We start from the raw sequence: 16350 nt of genomic DNA on the forward strand, positions 1-16350 counted from the left end.
CTGGTCCGGATAGTGTTAGCGATCTTAAACAGGGAAGATGCAAGCTGGCCACCCTTGTGCCTCTCTGCCTCTCCTTTTTATTGCAGCCAGATGAATAAACCTTAGGGAAGATCATTGCTCTCCATTGGCTGGCCTGGAAATACCTCAGGCTTCACCACAAATATTCGAGGACATGACAAGCAGCATTTTTCACACTCGAGAGATACAGACTCTCAGTACTCAAATTTGTCATCCACAGTGCGCTGCCCTCTCTGGCCAGGCCTCCTGCTGTCTCGCCACCCTCACTGCTCCCCACCGCTGGGTGAAACAGTGCCAAAAGGCACTTAGCCTTGAAATCAGTTAAATCACCTTCCTCACAGCATCCCATAATAACATTTATCCTCTTTGCACTGTGTAATCCAAAACACCAAAACAGTCACAAACGCTTTGTATAGAATCACTGAGCTCACTACCAGGTAAAATTAATACCCAGTTCAGCATCTCAGTAGAGAACTCCATAAACTCATCAGCCCACAGAAGAAAGACTCTAGGTGGGCTGAGAGGGGGCTGAGGGCTGGCAGGGGAAGAGCAGGATGAGAACAGTAGCACTAAGATCCCTCTTAAGGGAGGAACCACGGGAAGCTAGAAGGCAGCGCTTTGACAGAGATGGGTGGTAGTATCCTGGTGGCAACAGCTGCCAGGGCAGGATGGCAGAGAGCTGCAGTTTGCTAGCGAGAAGACAGTACAAAAGGTTAGAAATGAATATGCGATGGTCAGAAATTTTGCTTTTGAAGTTGGTGGGGAGAAGGTTCCTCTCTTCACTGAAAACTGCAGGAACCATGTGCAGAGTTCAATAAAAACATCTTACCATACTCAGAGTTTGAGAACGGCATAGTCTGCATCTGCATGTGATGTAGAACCTTGCAAGGGGGAAACTGCTACTCTTTCTACCAGAGACCCGCCCTTAGCGTGGGCACGAGCAGGTATGGCAGAGTATCTGCTTCAGCCCACATCTTTGGTAAAGGAGAACTCAACATCCCCATTTGCTCCATCAGAAAAAAGATGCTCAAGAACTCCATGTCCCATGGCCTAAGACTGTTGGGGAAATCTGGATACTCATACCCGTGCAACGAGAGCTGAGCACAGCTGACAACCTGGCCCACGGTCCTTGCATCCAAGAAAGGAAGGGAACAGAGGCAGAGAAAACCATTTCGGGAGGATATTTAAACATTAACTGATTACAAGAGCACTGGCAGTGCTTTGACCAGCATGCACGAGGAGGACACACTGTACAGCAGGCAGAGGCTCATTTAATCTGAATTACAGAGCCAACATGCTTTTAATTACATCTTTAGATTAGCATACTCAGAGGATATTTTGTTATCAACTGTGATCCAATATTTATTTTTATACGAAGGGTTATTTTTATATGAAGATTCTACCGACAAAGATTTACACATCTCCCTGCCAGTTTCCCATCTTTGCTTTTATTACAATTCCAAAAAAAAAAAAAAAAGAAAGAAAAGAGGAAAAAAAAACAAACAAGAAAGGAAAGGTTGTTTGCTCTTTATTTTAAAGTAGGTATTTTCTCTTCTGTAACATTTGCAATGCAAATGTTGCCATATTTTGCCATATTTTGCTAGTGGATGAGACTCGGGAACCTAACCGGGTCAATCTATCTACACTGTTCAAATAGATAAGCCCTGGAGCTAAGCCCACCTTTATTAAGTATCTGCACATTGTTAACATGGGTTCAGAAATAACCACAGAAAGGCACAAAATTGTATTAAGAGCTATGACAAAACTGTATAATCTAGTGTTAATAGGAAGCTCAATACCTTTGTTATCATTTCAAATTGTTTGTATTGCCATAATCTGTGATACCATCCCCTTTACCTATTTCAGAAATCTATACCTTCCCCATTACCAAGCAAGGAACATAAATATGGGAGAGGGAAATAGTTCAAAACTAACAACAATGAAAAACACACAGGTAAAAGCCTTGGCTGTGGCATTCTATGGTGGGGTCGGTGGCATACTGAAGTTTAACCCCAAAAGTCCATGATGTATATGGTAAAGTACTAGAAAATAAAACAGAGCTTAATCAACAGGGCTTTTATGAAGGAGAACAATAACGAAGACAGTGCACAAGCCTAGGAAACCAGCCATCTAATTTCTGGTTTGCAGTTTTCTTATATGGATTTTATCTCCTCTTTCTACCCCACTGCTCCTTCTCTATGGGAGAAAGGGAAAGAGGTGGGAATGGGAAAGAGGGCAGAGCACCATATCACCCCCAGGACGCAGTGAGGATAATTTTAAAGGCTGCAAGTTGCTCACATCATGAGAATAAGAAGCAGGCGAGTTGATTGCTTAGTTAACTCTGTTCATCGGGTCTTTGTAGAACCCCTAACCCTAAATCAACTTTGTCTAATAGAAACAGGAAGGTGGGATCTTTTTGAGGATCTCCGTTGGAGAAGCAGCTAGCTAACACTGTCACTGTAAGGTGGATTGCATTAAGTCCTTGGGTGAAATTCTACCATATGGAATCCAATGTGTGTTTGTCATTGACCTATTTTCTATAGTTCTTTTTACAAGCAAAACTTCCATGCACAGAGATAAGTGCAAAGAATTGTGTTTATAACCTCCAGCAGAAATGCATTTTTTCCGAAGTGCTGTGATAGGGCTTTTGGCTGAGAATGTAATGGCAACAGTCTCTGCCTTTGTAGGTTCAGGGCTGGTGTCTTTCCGTCACTGGACCACTTCAGATATACCCACGATCCTTCAACTACACAATACCTGCGAGCTCATCAGGAGCCTGCTGAACAATGTGGTCAACATCTGTGCTATGATGTTTATTTTCTTCTCTCCCCAGGAATGTTTATTTTCTTCTCTCCCTCTCCTCCTGCCAAGGACATCAAACCACTACGCAAAATGGAATTTAAAAGCTTCCCTCTGTAGAGGAGATGTAATTATCCTTACCGTTAACAAAGGGAAACTTAATGCACAGAGCTGCATTCTTTATAGAATACACGCACTTATATCATATTAGGATCTTGCCCCAAGCAACAAGAGGCTTTCAGAAGAGTCAGATTGAGGTCTCCATCTTTTGGTCACTGAACATCCTTGAACGTGGCATAAAAGAACAGGAGCCTGCAGGCTCCTGAGGTTTATTTTAATATGCAGCCAACGTGGGCTGACCACACTGTGGAACAAGGCGAATGAACTATGCAACGAACCACACTCAGCCCTGGCTTTGGTTAGACGATAGGTTGGATAAGTATGCCCATGAAGCTGTCCCTTGCAAAGCCTCTGCTGTGACAGGCTGTCTGATGAATGACTTTGATTCAACATTATCTATTGTGACCATTATGCCTGGACTGAAGGAGCAGAAAAGCACATCAGATGGCCTGTTCCTCTGGCCCTCCTCTGTACCAGCACGTCTTCCAGTGTTGCTCGCAGCTGCGCTGCTGCCTCCCTGGCTCCTCCCCCAACACGTGCTTTGAGGATAAGGGGCCTCAACAGAATAATAAAACTGGGCATAAATCTGCTCTTTGGAAAACGTTTTTCTTACTCTAGTAACTTAAAGAGAAATAGCAAAGGGTGAGAAACTAAAGGGCTTTTACCACTCAGCAGCCTTAACTCTTTCCTCTCTTCCCCAGTTGCCAAGAGCCAGAAGTGAATCTAGATCTTTATACATACACCTCTATGGGCTAGGAAGAAATTGTGTGTGAAATGAGACGTCAAAGTCTAAGAGCTTGCAAACTATTAAGATGGCTCAGGTTGTTAAATCTAAATCAAATTTCTGCAGATGCTGGGGACATTCCAGCTATGCTACAAACTTGACAGCTCAGTCTCTAAAATGTCCTAAACCCAAAACTCATGCGCAAGGAATACTGAATACTTAGCTGACCCCAGAGATCTGAACATTAAGAGACCAATGTGTCCCCAAAATCCAGACATTGGCTTAAACTGCTAGAGGTTTTCAAAGAAAAACCTGAAAACTGAGATCTTTTAATTGCATTTTGTTTGAGCTTCACATTTTCATACTTCCTCATGCTGTGCAGTTAGACCAAATGCCTTATGAAGACTTCAATATCTAACTCAAGCATTCAAGTTCTTAAACTGACATCGGCGGGCTCCTGATGGATTTCAAGACGCAGCAGGAGGAAGCACAGCCGCGATTCACTACGGTTACATAGTGTTCATGTAACTATTGGGTCTGGATTCAAAATCATCTCAATTAATGATATTTCACCAGTTTATCCAGCTTATCCATCTATAATGTTATAGAAATATCCCATAGCAAGGAAAGGAAAGAGTAGGAAATGTGTGAAGGGAGACAGTATACAGTGTGATGTATCATTCCATTTCCTGTTTTACACCTACATCCTCTCCACAGTACGAAAACCAACACATCTTCCCTTTCTGTATCGAGGTGGAAACAAAAGAGTTATTAGTGCCTTACCCTGATAAGACGCCCAGCACCAAGTTGAGCATGAAGAAAGAGCCAATGATGATGAGAGGGATGAAGTAAAGCCAGTTCCACGTATTTCCTGCGGCATCGTTAGTCTGGAAACAAAGAGAAGGGGAGAGAAAAAAGCAAATATTAATCAGCATCAGAAACAAAATACCATACAGAATACACAGCACAGAGGCCACAGGAGATTCCCCTCAGGTTTCCGTAGGGCTATTCACCACTGGTACACTACTTAAATCCGTTATATGGTCGCCAGCTGAAACGCGGGCAAAAGAATGGAGGAAGTAAGCTGAACACCCCACTGCCCACATCACAGTTATTCTTCATGAGCAGCTCCAGCGTAAGATTTCATCTCTCATTCCACAGATCCAGACTGACCCTGCTGGGGGGGGGCCAAAACATATGTTTTTAAATGACCTACCTCTGTGCAGAAGCAGGCCTTCTGTACCAGTCTCCTCCCTCCCCACCTTAAGTCTGAGTTAGCATGCGCTGAGCATCAGGGTTGTATTTACATCTGAATTGAGACACAACAAGGGGAAGGAACCACAGGCTTCCGTTAATCTGTGCTGCAATTAAGGCAGTATGTGGCATCATGCCCAAAATCTGTATACGCACACAGAACAGGAGAAGACAACAAGTCTGCAAGAAAAGGAGGCATCTTTAGAGCAATTGCAATTTCACATCTGCTTACTCAGCATTTTGGAACTGTGTCATCAAAACCTGCATCTCAGACTGAGTAAGCAACACTAGAGATTAGGGGGAGGGAAGGCTGTTTCAGTTTATGACAAAAGTTGCTGCATTCATCAACCACAAGGGAGCTCTTTAAGGAACTGCTGAAAAGTAAAGTGCCACATGGCCGTCATTGAAGCCCAGTGCCTAGAAAAATGCAAATTCTTCTCCTGTGAGTGAAGAATGCAGCAAATCCGAGAATGGGCTGATGTGGAGTATAAGAGAGGCAAAGAGTAAAATAAAACAAAAGACCCAAAGGCACTCTCCTCCTCTTCCTTCCAGGCATGAAGGATAACGTGATTGCCTCATCAGGAACTCAGCGCTGACCTGCCTGTCCACTACAGACACCGGCAGAGACTGCAGAGAAGCACTCACGAACATCAGCTTCAACAAAATACCTTAATTTAATTGATATTGCTGCCTTTTATTTATTATTTGTGGTGCTTTTTAGACACTATTCCCTATCATATTTGGAAGGCAGACTTTGCTTGCAGAAGTATTCACAGGAAAAGGGCTTTAAATGCAACCATGAATATTTCAACCGATACATGTTCCTGATGCCATCTTGAAATGTCTCTGCATAAGTAGACATCACCCAACAAACAGGCAGAAACAACATGCAACACGGGTGACTGAAGTCAAAGCATTTCTTGAAGGTGATAGCACGTATGGCACTGATGGACATAAATACCTTCTGAGACATTTTTAATATGGTGCATATCTGCATAAATCCTTCCTTAAGTAGCAGACTGGATCAAATGAATGACAAACATTTCTCCAAATAGCTAACATATTCAGAAACAGCTATGTCAGTTGATCAGTGACTCACCCAAGACAAGAACTAACTTATCCAGCCACAAACCAACACTGCTAAAGGCAAAACCAGTGTGAAACAGGCAAATGAATTTGAAGAGGAAACGAGCTGGGAAAACAAGAGCACAGAAAGACAGGGAAAACTGTCCTGTTCATTCTCTCATCATTGATTTTGTAATGCATTTTCCAATATCTGTCATCGCACCCCAGCAGCACTTCATCTTTCACTGTTTTGTCTCTCCATTCCTCTCTTTCTGCTTTTAGCAGTTCCTTTTCCCTATTCTCCTGCTGCTCTACAGTTCAGAGGTGTTCTGAGCACACAAGGACACTTATCATCGGCACCTCTTCCCTGAAATACACAGGAAAAGGGCCCCAGTCTACTCTCTTGGGATTAAGTTACAAAACCTGTATTTTTATATTTAGAGGCTGTGATTCAATTCGCGTTGCATTGACCAAGATGACAGCCCTCACGCCACCGGCTGGAGCCAACGTTTCCTGTTCAGCAAGGCTAGGAACTGCCATCGACCTGCCAAGGCGGGGCTAGAAAACCAACAAGGAAGAGCCAGAGGAAGGGAACAGATGGGAGAGGGGAAACCACATAAACACGCAAGACGACTGCAGTAGGTTCAATACTGCCAAATGATCATTTATCATTTATTTATTCATTTGAAGCCCAAACTTGGCGACAGATCCAGGATTTCATGCCATGATCAAAGCCTTTAAAATGAAATGTGCTGAAATACGACTAATTAACCACTCTCCTCCGACCTTTTGCTAGGCTGCCTTCTGCCCAGGGCAGGGCCGGGCCTTGCTCTATTTGCTCCGTCTCTCACACAGGCATCCAGGACAAGCTGGAGGGCAAAACACCGGGCAAAAGGGTCAGTAGAAAACTTCTGAGAACATAGAACCTCTATGGGTATGGAGCATCTTTCCCAGTGCTCCCAAGCAGACTTGAACCCAAGCACAGCTTACGGCAACAGCTCTGCCACAGTGAGACACTTTAACGAATCAAAGCTGTAAGCTGCCAGGAAAACTGACCTCTTCACCTTCAGGAAAAGCCCGCGGAGGTCTGCAGCCACCTCCGGCTATGGTGAGCAGAGGAGGGCAGCTTTCCACGTGCAGAGCAACTGGGGCTTGGGTTGTAGCCCAGCTCCAGGCTTGCTCATTAAGTAGGGCAAGGCAACACATCAAATCAATTTTTACATTCTAGCTAAAATACTTCATTGGTTTAATGCCTGGCTCACTGTCAGGGCTACTTGATTAGTACCACAGGTCTAACATGAGAGGGAAGAAGTAGAAATAAAACACTCGCAATAATGTGCCAGAATTACATCAAAATACAGGAAGGCTCTCTCACTGCTTTGGAAAAGCTGCTGCACTCACTGATTATTGACAGGAGCAGGGCCCTTCACAAGCACCACCTGAATAATGTCCACGTCCAGCTGAAGTTTTGGTTTAGGAGTGCCCCAGGCACAGCGGGTGAACAGTTCACATCAATTAAACTTGCCAGCACACAACACCCAGAGAAGAGGTGCTATACTGTAGCAAACAGAGGCACAGAAAGCTCAAGAGACACTTTCCAGCTCATAAAGGAAGCAGAAAACCAGGCAAGCATCTCGGGCTTCAAAAGCCCACATGAACAGTCCAGCCCCTGGAGCGCTCTTGCCAGCAAGCCCCACTGCATGGCCTCCTCTGCATAATCTCACTACTCATCTCCAAGCTACTTCCATCCTCTGTCCTAGTGTGCTTATTAAGATGCACCGACAACACCTAGCCACAGGCGGTGCCTCTCCTTTTCCCGTCCCTCATCTTTTTTGCCAAAACATATAACACACAATAGCATCTCCACCGGACTTTGCTTCATCATTCACCTTGAAGCTTGATGCCTCTGCAGAATAGGAGTGCCTGGGTCACCAAAGACAGCTGGAGACCAGAAAATAACCTTTACCTATTAGCTCTCTGCACAGCTGGTTTTAAGTTTTCTTCTCCCTTTCATGCAGCACCTAGCACACTGACAGCATCCTCAAGCAGTGACATCAGTGCTATCTCTCTGTGGAGACAGGTAGGTGAATACTGTCATTTGTAACAAATGCAGAGGCTAAACATCTGCTGTCTTGCAGGGCAATTAATGCCCTAAACTCCCAATGAAACCAAAGAGAACTGAGTGTACTCCAATAGGCATGAGATATTTCCCACAGGCAAGCCTTCTGTGACTTGTCCAGTACCAGAGACAAGGCTGGTATTAATACTCAGACTCTCCTGTCTTTCAGATACAGAGAGCTCTTAGGCCCCTACTTCATTACGTTAATAAGATGGCAGCTCTGTCTAATTATTAATTCATTTAAAGATATGGCTTTCAAACTAATTGTTCCAAAACACGTACTTCTGTTTGCGAGGTGCTGCAGAGACCAAAAATACTTTTATACTACACTTTATGTTCTTTTCTGCAGCCCTAATCCTGGAGGTTGTTTGTGGACACGGCCCGTGTTTCTTGGAGCACACAGAGAACCAGAGCCCTTGTGCCTGGCTGCCGTGAGAAGAGTTTGTCACGTTGCTGGAACGTCTCAGCGCTGCAAGACCAGAAACAACTGTACTCCAGCCAGCCTCGTCCTGCCGCCATGAAATGGGATTTCTTCTCCAGCCAGCCCTGGTCAGCAAAACCCTGCCTGCTCAGTCATCTCCCTCCTATGCCATGCACATCGCAGCAGTGCGCCACCACCTCTCCAAGGACCCTACCTACTTTCAGCTCAGCACTCCCTGCAGCTGGGGCATCACCAGGGGAGCTTCATAAATCGTCAGCCTTGCAGCCGAATCCCACTTTCTGCTGACTTCAAACAGCGCTGATCAAAGGGAGCACCCGCTCGTTTGGTGGGGAAAGGAGCATGTAAACACTCCACAGCACTTCCTCGTCCGCAGTGGGGAGTTAGTAGGAAAAATACGACAGCCTCTGCAGAAGAAGATTCATCAGCCCCCCCAAGAAAGGGAAGTCTATGCAGTTTCTACAAGGCTTGCCTAATCATGGCTTGCATTAGTAACACTCACAAAGTAAACGCTGGTTTACGCACCCCCTTGTGAACAGGCAAGTTACTGCCTCTGTTCACGGGGATGACAAATCCGAGGTCTGGGGAGATTTAGAGGTTGTAAATTAGAGCAAGTAGAGCAAAGAATAATCCCTTCAATCCTCCCCTCCTTTTTAAGCTGAGCAGACAGCACACCTGCCCACACATTCCGCATTCCTCCAGTCTTCTGCAACAGAACCTAAATCTACATCTTGTATGGCAAGAGGGATGGGGGATTCCCAAACACCTAGATGCATCCCACCTACCAGAAGCCCATGAACTGAATACTAAGACCATGACCCAAAGGTACCTCAGACCAGAGGGATCTCTAATCTGGAGCTGATGGTTCCTTCCAGTAAATGCAAAGAGAAAGCCTATCACCTTTTTGTGCTGCCCACAACTCCAGTCAGTGCATGCCAAGGACCAAGTGAGCCAGGTAGTGATAACATATGTTTAAATAATATATTCTAACAACCTATTAAACATTGCTGAACTTGATTAAATCCTCTTGGGCAAGACAAAAGCAGCAGAACAACAAAGACCTTCACCGCAGGAAAATACTGAGTGGTGTTGGCAGAGATTCAGAATGCCCCGTTTAAAGATTGTCACACTGCAGTGAAAGTAAGCAATAAAGAAAATAGCTGAATAAAATCTTGCATTTCAGCTACTTTCCAGATTTCTGGTCAAAATACAATCATTCTTCTTACCCTCCTGCTAAAATCAGCTCCATCTCCACTGGCAGCTGAGGGAGAGAGCTCAGAGCCCAAGAGAGCTCAGAGACATCCACGCACAAGGCTGCACCGGTCTAACTCTATCACCCTAGACCCTCATTTGAGCACACTGCCTTTAGTGCAAGCAACTTATCCCATCTGGCCTGTAATCAGCTCCTGATCAATACAAATTATACAGACTTTATGACTCTGACTTGCAGTCGCTTGCACATGTTAGGATGTTAATGCAGGCCAGATGGTCTCTGCAGCTGACCTCTTCTGCGCCTGCGCCCTGAAGATCCAGTCACCTCGGTGCAAACTTGCTCCTACTCAGTCTGTGCTAAGGAAGCGCGCTTGCAACTCTGGGATAAATTCACTCTGCCTCTAGCAGAGGCGGTACACGGATGAGGTATATAGCAGCGTTCACCAGAGCTTCTCCACCAGTGCCCAAAGGCAGGCCACGTGCCTTCAGCTGTTGACCTTGCAACTTCAAATGAGATCTTAGTCTAATTTATCAGCTGACCAAGTATGCACTCCAAAACTACTACAAATGCAAAATCAAATGCATCCCTCAAACCACTGTAAAGTGCAGTGTCTACAGAAGTAAAGCATCAAGTCACAGACCATCCTACAACATGTCGGCACCACCCTGGTCATCACACCCCAGGACAAAGCCCTTGCTGGGTGGTGCTGCCTGATAATTTCCAGTTAGTGTTCCCTGGATATGCACAGTGGCTGTTTTAGGTTTTCAAGCTGTTAAATGCCCGTTTACCCTTAGAATTATTCCACATTTTTATCAGTACAAGAGCAAAATGATTCATGTCTCTAAACAAGGAGCCACTTTGCTATTTACACAAGTTTCTTCTTTGAGCTGCTTTGACAAGCATGGAAACCCTGAGACAATTGCCCCATATCTCCAAGGAAGAAATTCTGCCATCACATTGCTCAGCATGTTTTCCAACAGCATGAAAAAAAGACAATTAAGGGGCTAACATATAAACTATTGTAAATGTTTCCAGACTGGAGTTCAGTAACCAAGGGATCTAATTTGACAGAGATAGGCAAGGCACAAACCATTAGCTCCTTACTATGTTTTTATCAAAATGCACAGTATGCCTAAAGTTTACTCACTTTTATTTAATTTAACCAGTGGCAGAGCCTGACTTATCTGGGGCAATTAAAATATAATCTTTCCTTAGATAAGTGCTTTTGCATTGGGGAAAACTGTCAGTTGTCTCAGAGCAGTGAACTCTGTTTACCTCTCATCTGATTTTTCACAATTCTCTCCTTGCTTCTTCTGTTAATTAGCAAGGCTATTTGTTTGATTTATTTCTATCTGTTCCTACTCTTAGCATTAGGTGAACACTAAAATTACCAAGAACAAAAACAAAAGTTAAAAGTATGGCACCACAAGCACATGGAGTCCCACTCCATCCACCACATTTCCTCCCAGCACCCAGTCTCTCCCACTGAGCTCTTCATCAAAGAAAGAGATAATAGATCTTGTGCAAGAAGGTATAGGGGCAGCAAATCCAATTTTGCTGAGAAAGGCCATTGCCAGATCAATCTGGAGAATTACTGACTATCTAGTCTTATCACAAAATACACACAGACCCAAATGAAGTTTAATCTGGTCACTTCTCTAGATGCTACCTGTTGCATATTACCACGGATCCAAAAGTGTTGATCTTCAATGTACAAATCCTCATCTCTGGGAAATGAAAAGGTGAAAAGAGATGGAGTATGAGGCATACAAGTTTCATACATTTATAATAGGTTCAAGTCTAAATCTCACTCATATTTGAAGTCCTTGAATGCATATCTGTGGTCAGGCACAAGCTTTGGATAAGCTCTGGAGCATGGCAGAAGAAAGCTGGATTGATATTTAATATGACCCTAGCAGCCCCCATGCTTGCGCTGAGACAGGCTGCTCATATTGTACTGCTCAGCCAGATATGGCACCCTCTGTTTCCATGCCTTAACATCAGGGGGGCCCTTTCCCAGCAGTGAGGTCAGCCCAGATCCTCCCACAAGGTGCCAGGGACACATGGGCAGCCAACCTGCGAGTGCTTAGCCCCAGGGAGGTGGACACTTCAACACGGAGCATGAAGCACACTAGGCTTTAGACCAACCTCCTACTCATCTACTGAAAATTGTAATTTAAGCCTGAGAAAGGAAGACTTAACAAAATTAAATCACCTAAATCCAGTTTCCTTCAATAACAGGTAGATACCTAGATGCCTTTGCAATTTGCCTCAGGAAAGGAGTAGCAAAGTAGAGGACTTCCACAATTTAAGTCAGCCTGCAGAGCGTTATCTACCTGTGTAAGTTCTCTGGGCTACACTGAAATCACAACCAGAAGTGTCCTACAAGGCTTTAGTCTCTTGTGGGAGCCCCACATCTCCCACTAAACAAGCAAATAGAAGTCTGTTCTGCAGGAAATGGAGGTTTAGAAAGGTCTTGGAAGGAGGGGGAACGTCAGCAAGCGGCTGGCCAGAGCATGTATGCGGCCTGGCAAGTTATTAGGAGAAGAGAGGGAGGTCGTGCATAATTTTATTTGCAAAGAACCAGGTTTCTCTTGGCTAGCAGTAGAACATGTGTACAGAGCCCTTCCTTATGGCTTTTTTTTTCCCCCTGCAGTTATCTTTATCACATAGGGCAATTTAAGGAACAATCTGCTCTTTTTGCTTTCAATAAGCTCTCTAAATAGTTAGTTCTTTGTGGTTCCTATAAAAATATTATGTGCAAAATGCCAACATCCACTTTAACACTTTATCTACCCAGCCACAAGTAAATAACCAACCTACTCCTCCATCCTGCCTTTTTTCCTCCACTCTCCATTAAACTCGAGAGCACTACCCCTCCCTGTACTGCAACAGGACTATTCTTGTCTATTTCAGGCAAGAAATATTAATTATTATTTGCACTGTTCTAGTAACTGAAACCCCTGGGATTGAGTCTGGACCCCATTCTGCTGAGAGCCCTACAGAAAGCAATTCTTCCCCAAAATCCAAGCCAGTACTTCACCTGGAGTTTAGGCTAATGTATTTATAAGATTAGAGTGCCAGACATTGTCTCCCCACAAGGGACAACCTCATGCCGAAAGCACAGCAGGACATTCAGCAGCTTTCTTGTATGTCACGTTTTATTTTAAATAAAGGTGGTTACAAAATGGGGCTGGAGGGATTTGTGTAAACTGCTTAAAATACTGAAACCTTCAGAAATAGGTCCACGGCACTCAGAGACGGTGAATGAGGCCTCAGGATCTCATCTGAGGAGTACAGCTCCTAACTCACTTCCCCGGGAAAGCCATGCTTTAATACGTCATTCAGCAGAACTTTGCAATAATTTTTTTTTCTGTATTCCATTTAGTTACCAAAAAAGGTATTAAAATCAATTACTTTTCAAAAATATTCACTTTTCTCCCTTCTTTTTCTACTTCCCCTCTTTTTTTTTTTTTTTAAACATCTCTTTGGATCTATTGAAACCAGAAGGAAAAAAAAAACAAACAACATTTTTAAAAGCTTTTATCTTTTAAATCTTATGTAGGCTTTTTCATCCAGAAGCACCGCCAAAGCCTCCAATGGGGATGTCTGTATTATTACCTCCAGCTTTACAGAGGGCAAAATAGAGTCACAGGCCAGTGAAGGACACCTTCCATATTTCCCAGTAGACCGATGCGAGAATGAGGAAGAGTTTTGCCTCTCAAGCCCTGATGCAGTGTGCTGGCTTACCATACAAAACATTAGGAACTGCAAAATAGCCATTTGCAAATTTTTTCACCTGTTCCAGATTAAATATAATCTTGGCACAAAGTCAGTCCACTAACTTCAGTTACTGACTTTCAGATGTTACAGACCATTGCAGAGAGCGTCTGGTGTTTAGCTCTGCAGTGACATGACAGCCAGGGATGGGGCGGGGAGGGTGCTGGTGATTGACCCTTCTGAGTAAAATGGAATTGGCAGAGAGTCTATTGATGCTCAGGGGTTGCCCTACCCAGCAGAAAGAGTTGACAGAGTACTTGCCTGGTGTGCTCAACTGTGCAAAGGATAAATCAGAAATGGTTTGGCTAACGAAATTAGCGGTCAGCTCAAATCACACTCTCTTACATACTACGTACTCCAGAGTCTGCAGAGTGAGACAGGGTTAAACTGGGGTCCAAATGGCCCTCTTGTACTCCAAATGGTCCTCTGTTGGGGACCAGTGGCTTCAGGTACATCCAGAGCAGGTTACCCTGCCCCCGCTACATACAAGGGAAAGTGGAAGGTCCATAGTTTGCCAAGCTGTAGGGAAGTTGGGAATCAAATTTAAACACTGCATCTTGGGTTTATGCCTATTTACAGTTTTTGAGACCAACTGGAGAACTCCTTAGCTGGGGTTTTCTGTGCCATGTTTGAAGCCATGGGAGTGGAAGGTGCGACTGGATCTCAGGAAGCCTTAAGGTCCATCTAAGGGAAGGCTAAGTTAATTAGAGACTGAAGGATCTCCTGATCTCCTCCGATAGCACACTATAATTGTACCTTCTGGACTCTTATGGGAGGCCCCAAGTGTGTTTTGGAAACTAGGAAGAATATTGTGGCCCAGGATGTGTGCTCTGGGAGTCCTTTAGGATGAGACAGCTGTTATTCTGAGGGCCAGCAGTTGTAAGAAAAGCATTTGAAGAGCCCACTGGCCCTCTACAGTCCTTTTTACATTGAACCTTGGCTATAGACTGCCAAGTCCTGTGTGCAGTATCTGCCCAAATTGAACTCTCTGGGAAGAAGTGTGCTAAGCTCCTGGAAGTTCACATTTACACCGAAATTGGTGCTTCTGAGAAGATCCTCTCTCCTCACAGAAGATTTTTGAATTATTCCACCTACCTTTTTACCTAGGTTAATAGGTGGGGTAGAGGTCACTCAGCCTCGCTGCTGGAAGAAAACAACAATCCACCTACTCCAAATCCTCCTGCTTCCTGGATCCATTCATAACTCCTGGTTCCCAGGTGGGCAAAATGATGCTTCCGGATTCTGTAAGGATAACTAAATGACTGTGACCAGCACTTTATACCACAAGCACAATGACCTGCGTGAAGCGTGCACTTAGCCTTATTATTGCACAGACAGCCCCAGGCATGGCAGAAGTTTTTGACTTTGCATAAACTTGTAGCACAGCTGTGCTCAGAGCCTGGCCGCTTGATGTGGAAGAGCCTACGTACCCATTTCCAACTGGCCAGCATTTTCTAAAGGCGGGATGTAGACCCCAAATACATTAGCAGCGTCTATCAAAATGGGAAGACTTAAGCCAATATGCTGCAGATCTATGAGGTGAAGGTGCTCATTCTCAAAAGTTTTGGAAAGGATGACAGATGCTGCTATTACCCCCCTCTCCCCCCCCCCTAAAACAAGGCACTGAAAATAAAATAAGACTCTTTTCCCAAAGCTTGATATAAAAGACCTCCTGGCTCTGTGCCTCTATCTTAAGATGAAGGGGGAAGTGGATGCAGGGGCTTGCAAAGGATGTGTCACATCACTCCATCATGATCCTGGGCCTGAGTCCCACAGCAAGACAGACAGTAATGAGGTGTTGTTAAGAGCCAAACATTTTAGAAATGACCAAGGGGATATGAAGACAGAAGGAAAAACTAGCAGCAAGGAGGGCAAAAATCTCCACCAGGCCCAAGGCAGAAACACACTGGAGATGCAGACTGCCACTCCAAGGAGAAGAGAGCCAGTGCAAAGGCAGGGAGACGAGATGTATCCTGCCCTTCCGCCAACACACTGCATGAGAGCTGAAAGGCTTGAGGGGTAGGCAAGGCAGCAGTAGGGAACCACTGCAGTGGGGCCAGCTCAAGCAGCAGGAACTGAACGACACTGCTCAGACAGAGATCAACATGCAGCCAGGCTCCAGTGCAGATGCTAAGTCTTGGTAGCACCAGCTACGGGTAAGGGGCGAGAGAGTAGGCCTGGCACTAGCTTTTTCCCTTGGGCCAAGAGCCCAGCTGAGTCTATAATAAGCTGGGGGTGCTCAAGTTAAAGCATCCCTTCTGTGTTTTTGTGACGGTAGAAATGGCATAAGAGATTGTCCAGAGGAAGAGAATTCAAAGGATGGCAAAAATCAATGCAGTAGCAACTTATACCTGAACACGTGGCCAGCATGCTCAGTTTGTTTCGGGAAATTGCCCAAAAGCAATGGTAGGAAAGCATACCTTATTTTACATTCATTTATCATATTATATTCCCATAAGCCACTGGGATTATCACTACAGCAGCAAGAATAATTAAGAAGAATTAAAAAAAAAAAAAAAAAAAGCCTGTAGCAGAAAACGCTCTGCAGCAGACCTGCCTCCCTCCTGCCCTCGCATCCACGCCATGCAGCAACACAGCTCCGTGGCAGTCGTACCTTACGTGGTGCCAGATAAACTGCTGCTTCCTGACAGAGCCAGGGCTGTACAGAGATGACAACGCAGGTCTCTGCTGCTCTGCAGGGCTGCTTCCCTTGCGCCCGACATGGCTGTCCTGCTTCCAGCTGCAGAGCCAGGCCCCTGAGCCTGCTCATCCCAGCACCTCTGCCGGCCTGCTCTAAAATCCAGAGGTCTCAAAACCAC

At 44.8% G+C, this 16350-nt stretch overlaps 1 protein-coding gene across 9 annotated transcripts in view; it reads right to left on the reverse strand.

The window, feature by feature from the left end:
• The window catches only part of CACNA1B (calcium voltage-gated channel subunit alpha1 B), a 324011-nt gene that overhangs the window by 169775 nt on the left and 137886 nt on the right, over positions 1 to 16350 (reverse strand). For all 9 annotated transcript variants that reach the window (XM_068914607.1, XM_068914604.1, XM_068914605.1 and 6 more), the window contains exon 7: positions 4445 to 4548. In XM_068914607.1, coding sequence (XP_068770708.1) covers positions 4445 to 4548 — 104 coding nt within the window. The remainder of the gene's footprint in view (positions 1 to 4444; positions 4549 to 16350) is intronic.

The sequence above is a fragment of the Struthio camelus genome, chromosome 20 (assembly GCF_040807025.1).
Source record: "Struthio camelus isolate bStrCam1 chromosome 20, bStrCam1.hap1, whole genome shotgun sequence".
Taxonomy (NCBI): Eukaryota; Metazoa; Chordata; class Aves; order Struthioniformes; family Struthionidae; genus Struthio; species Struthio camelus.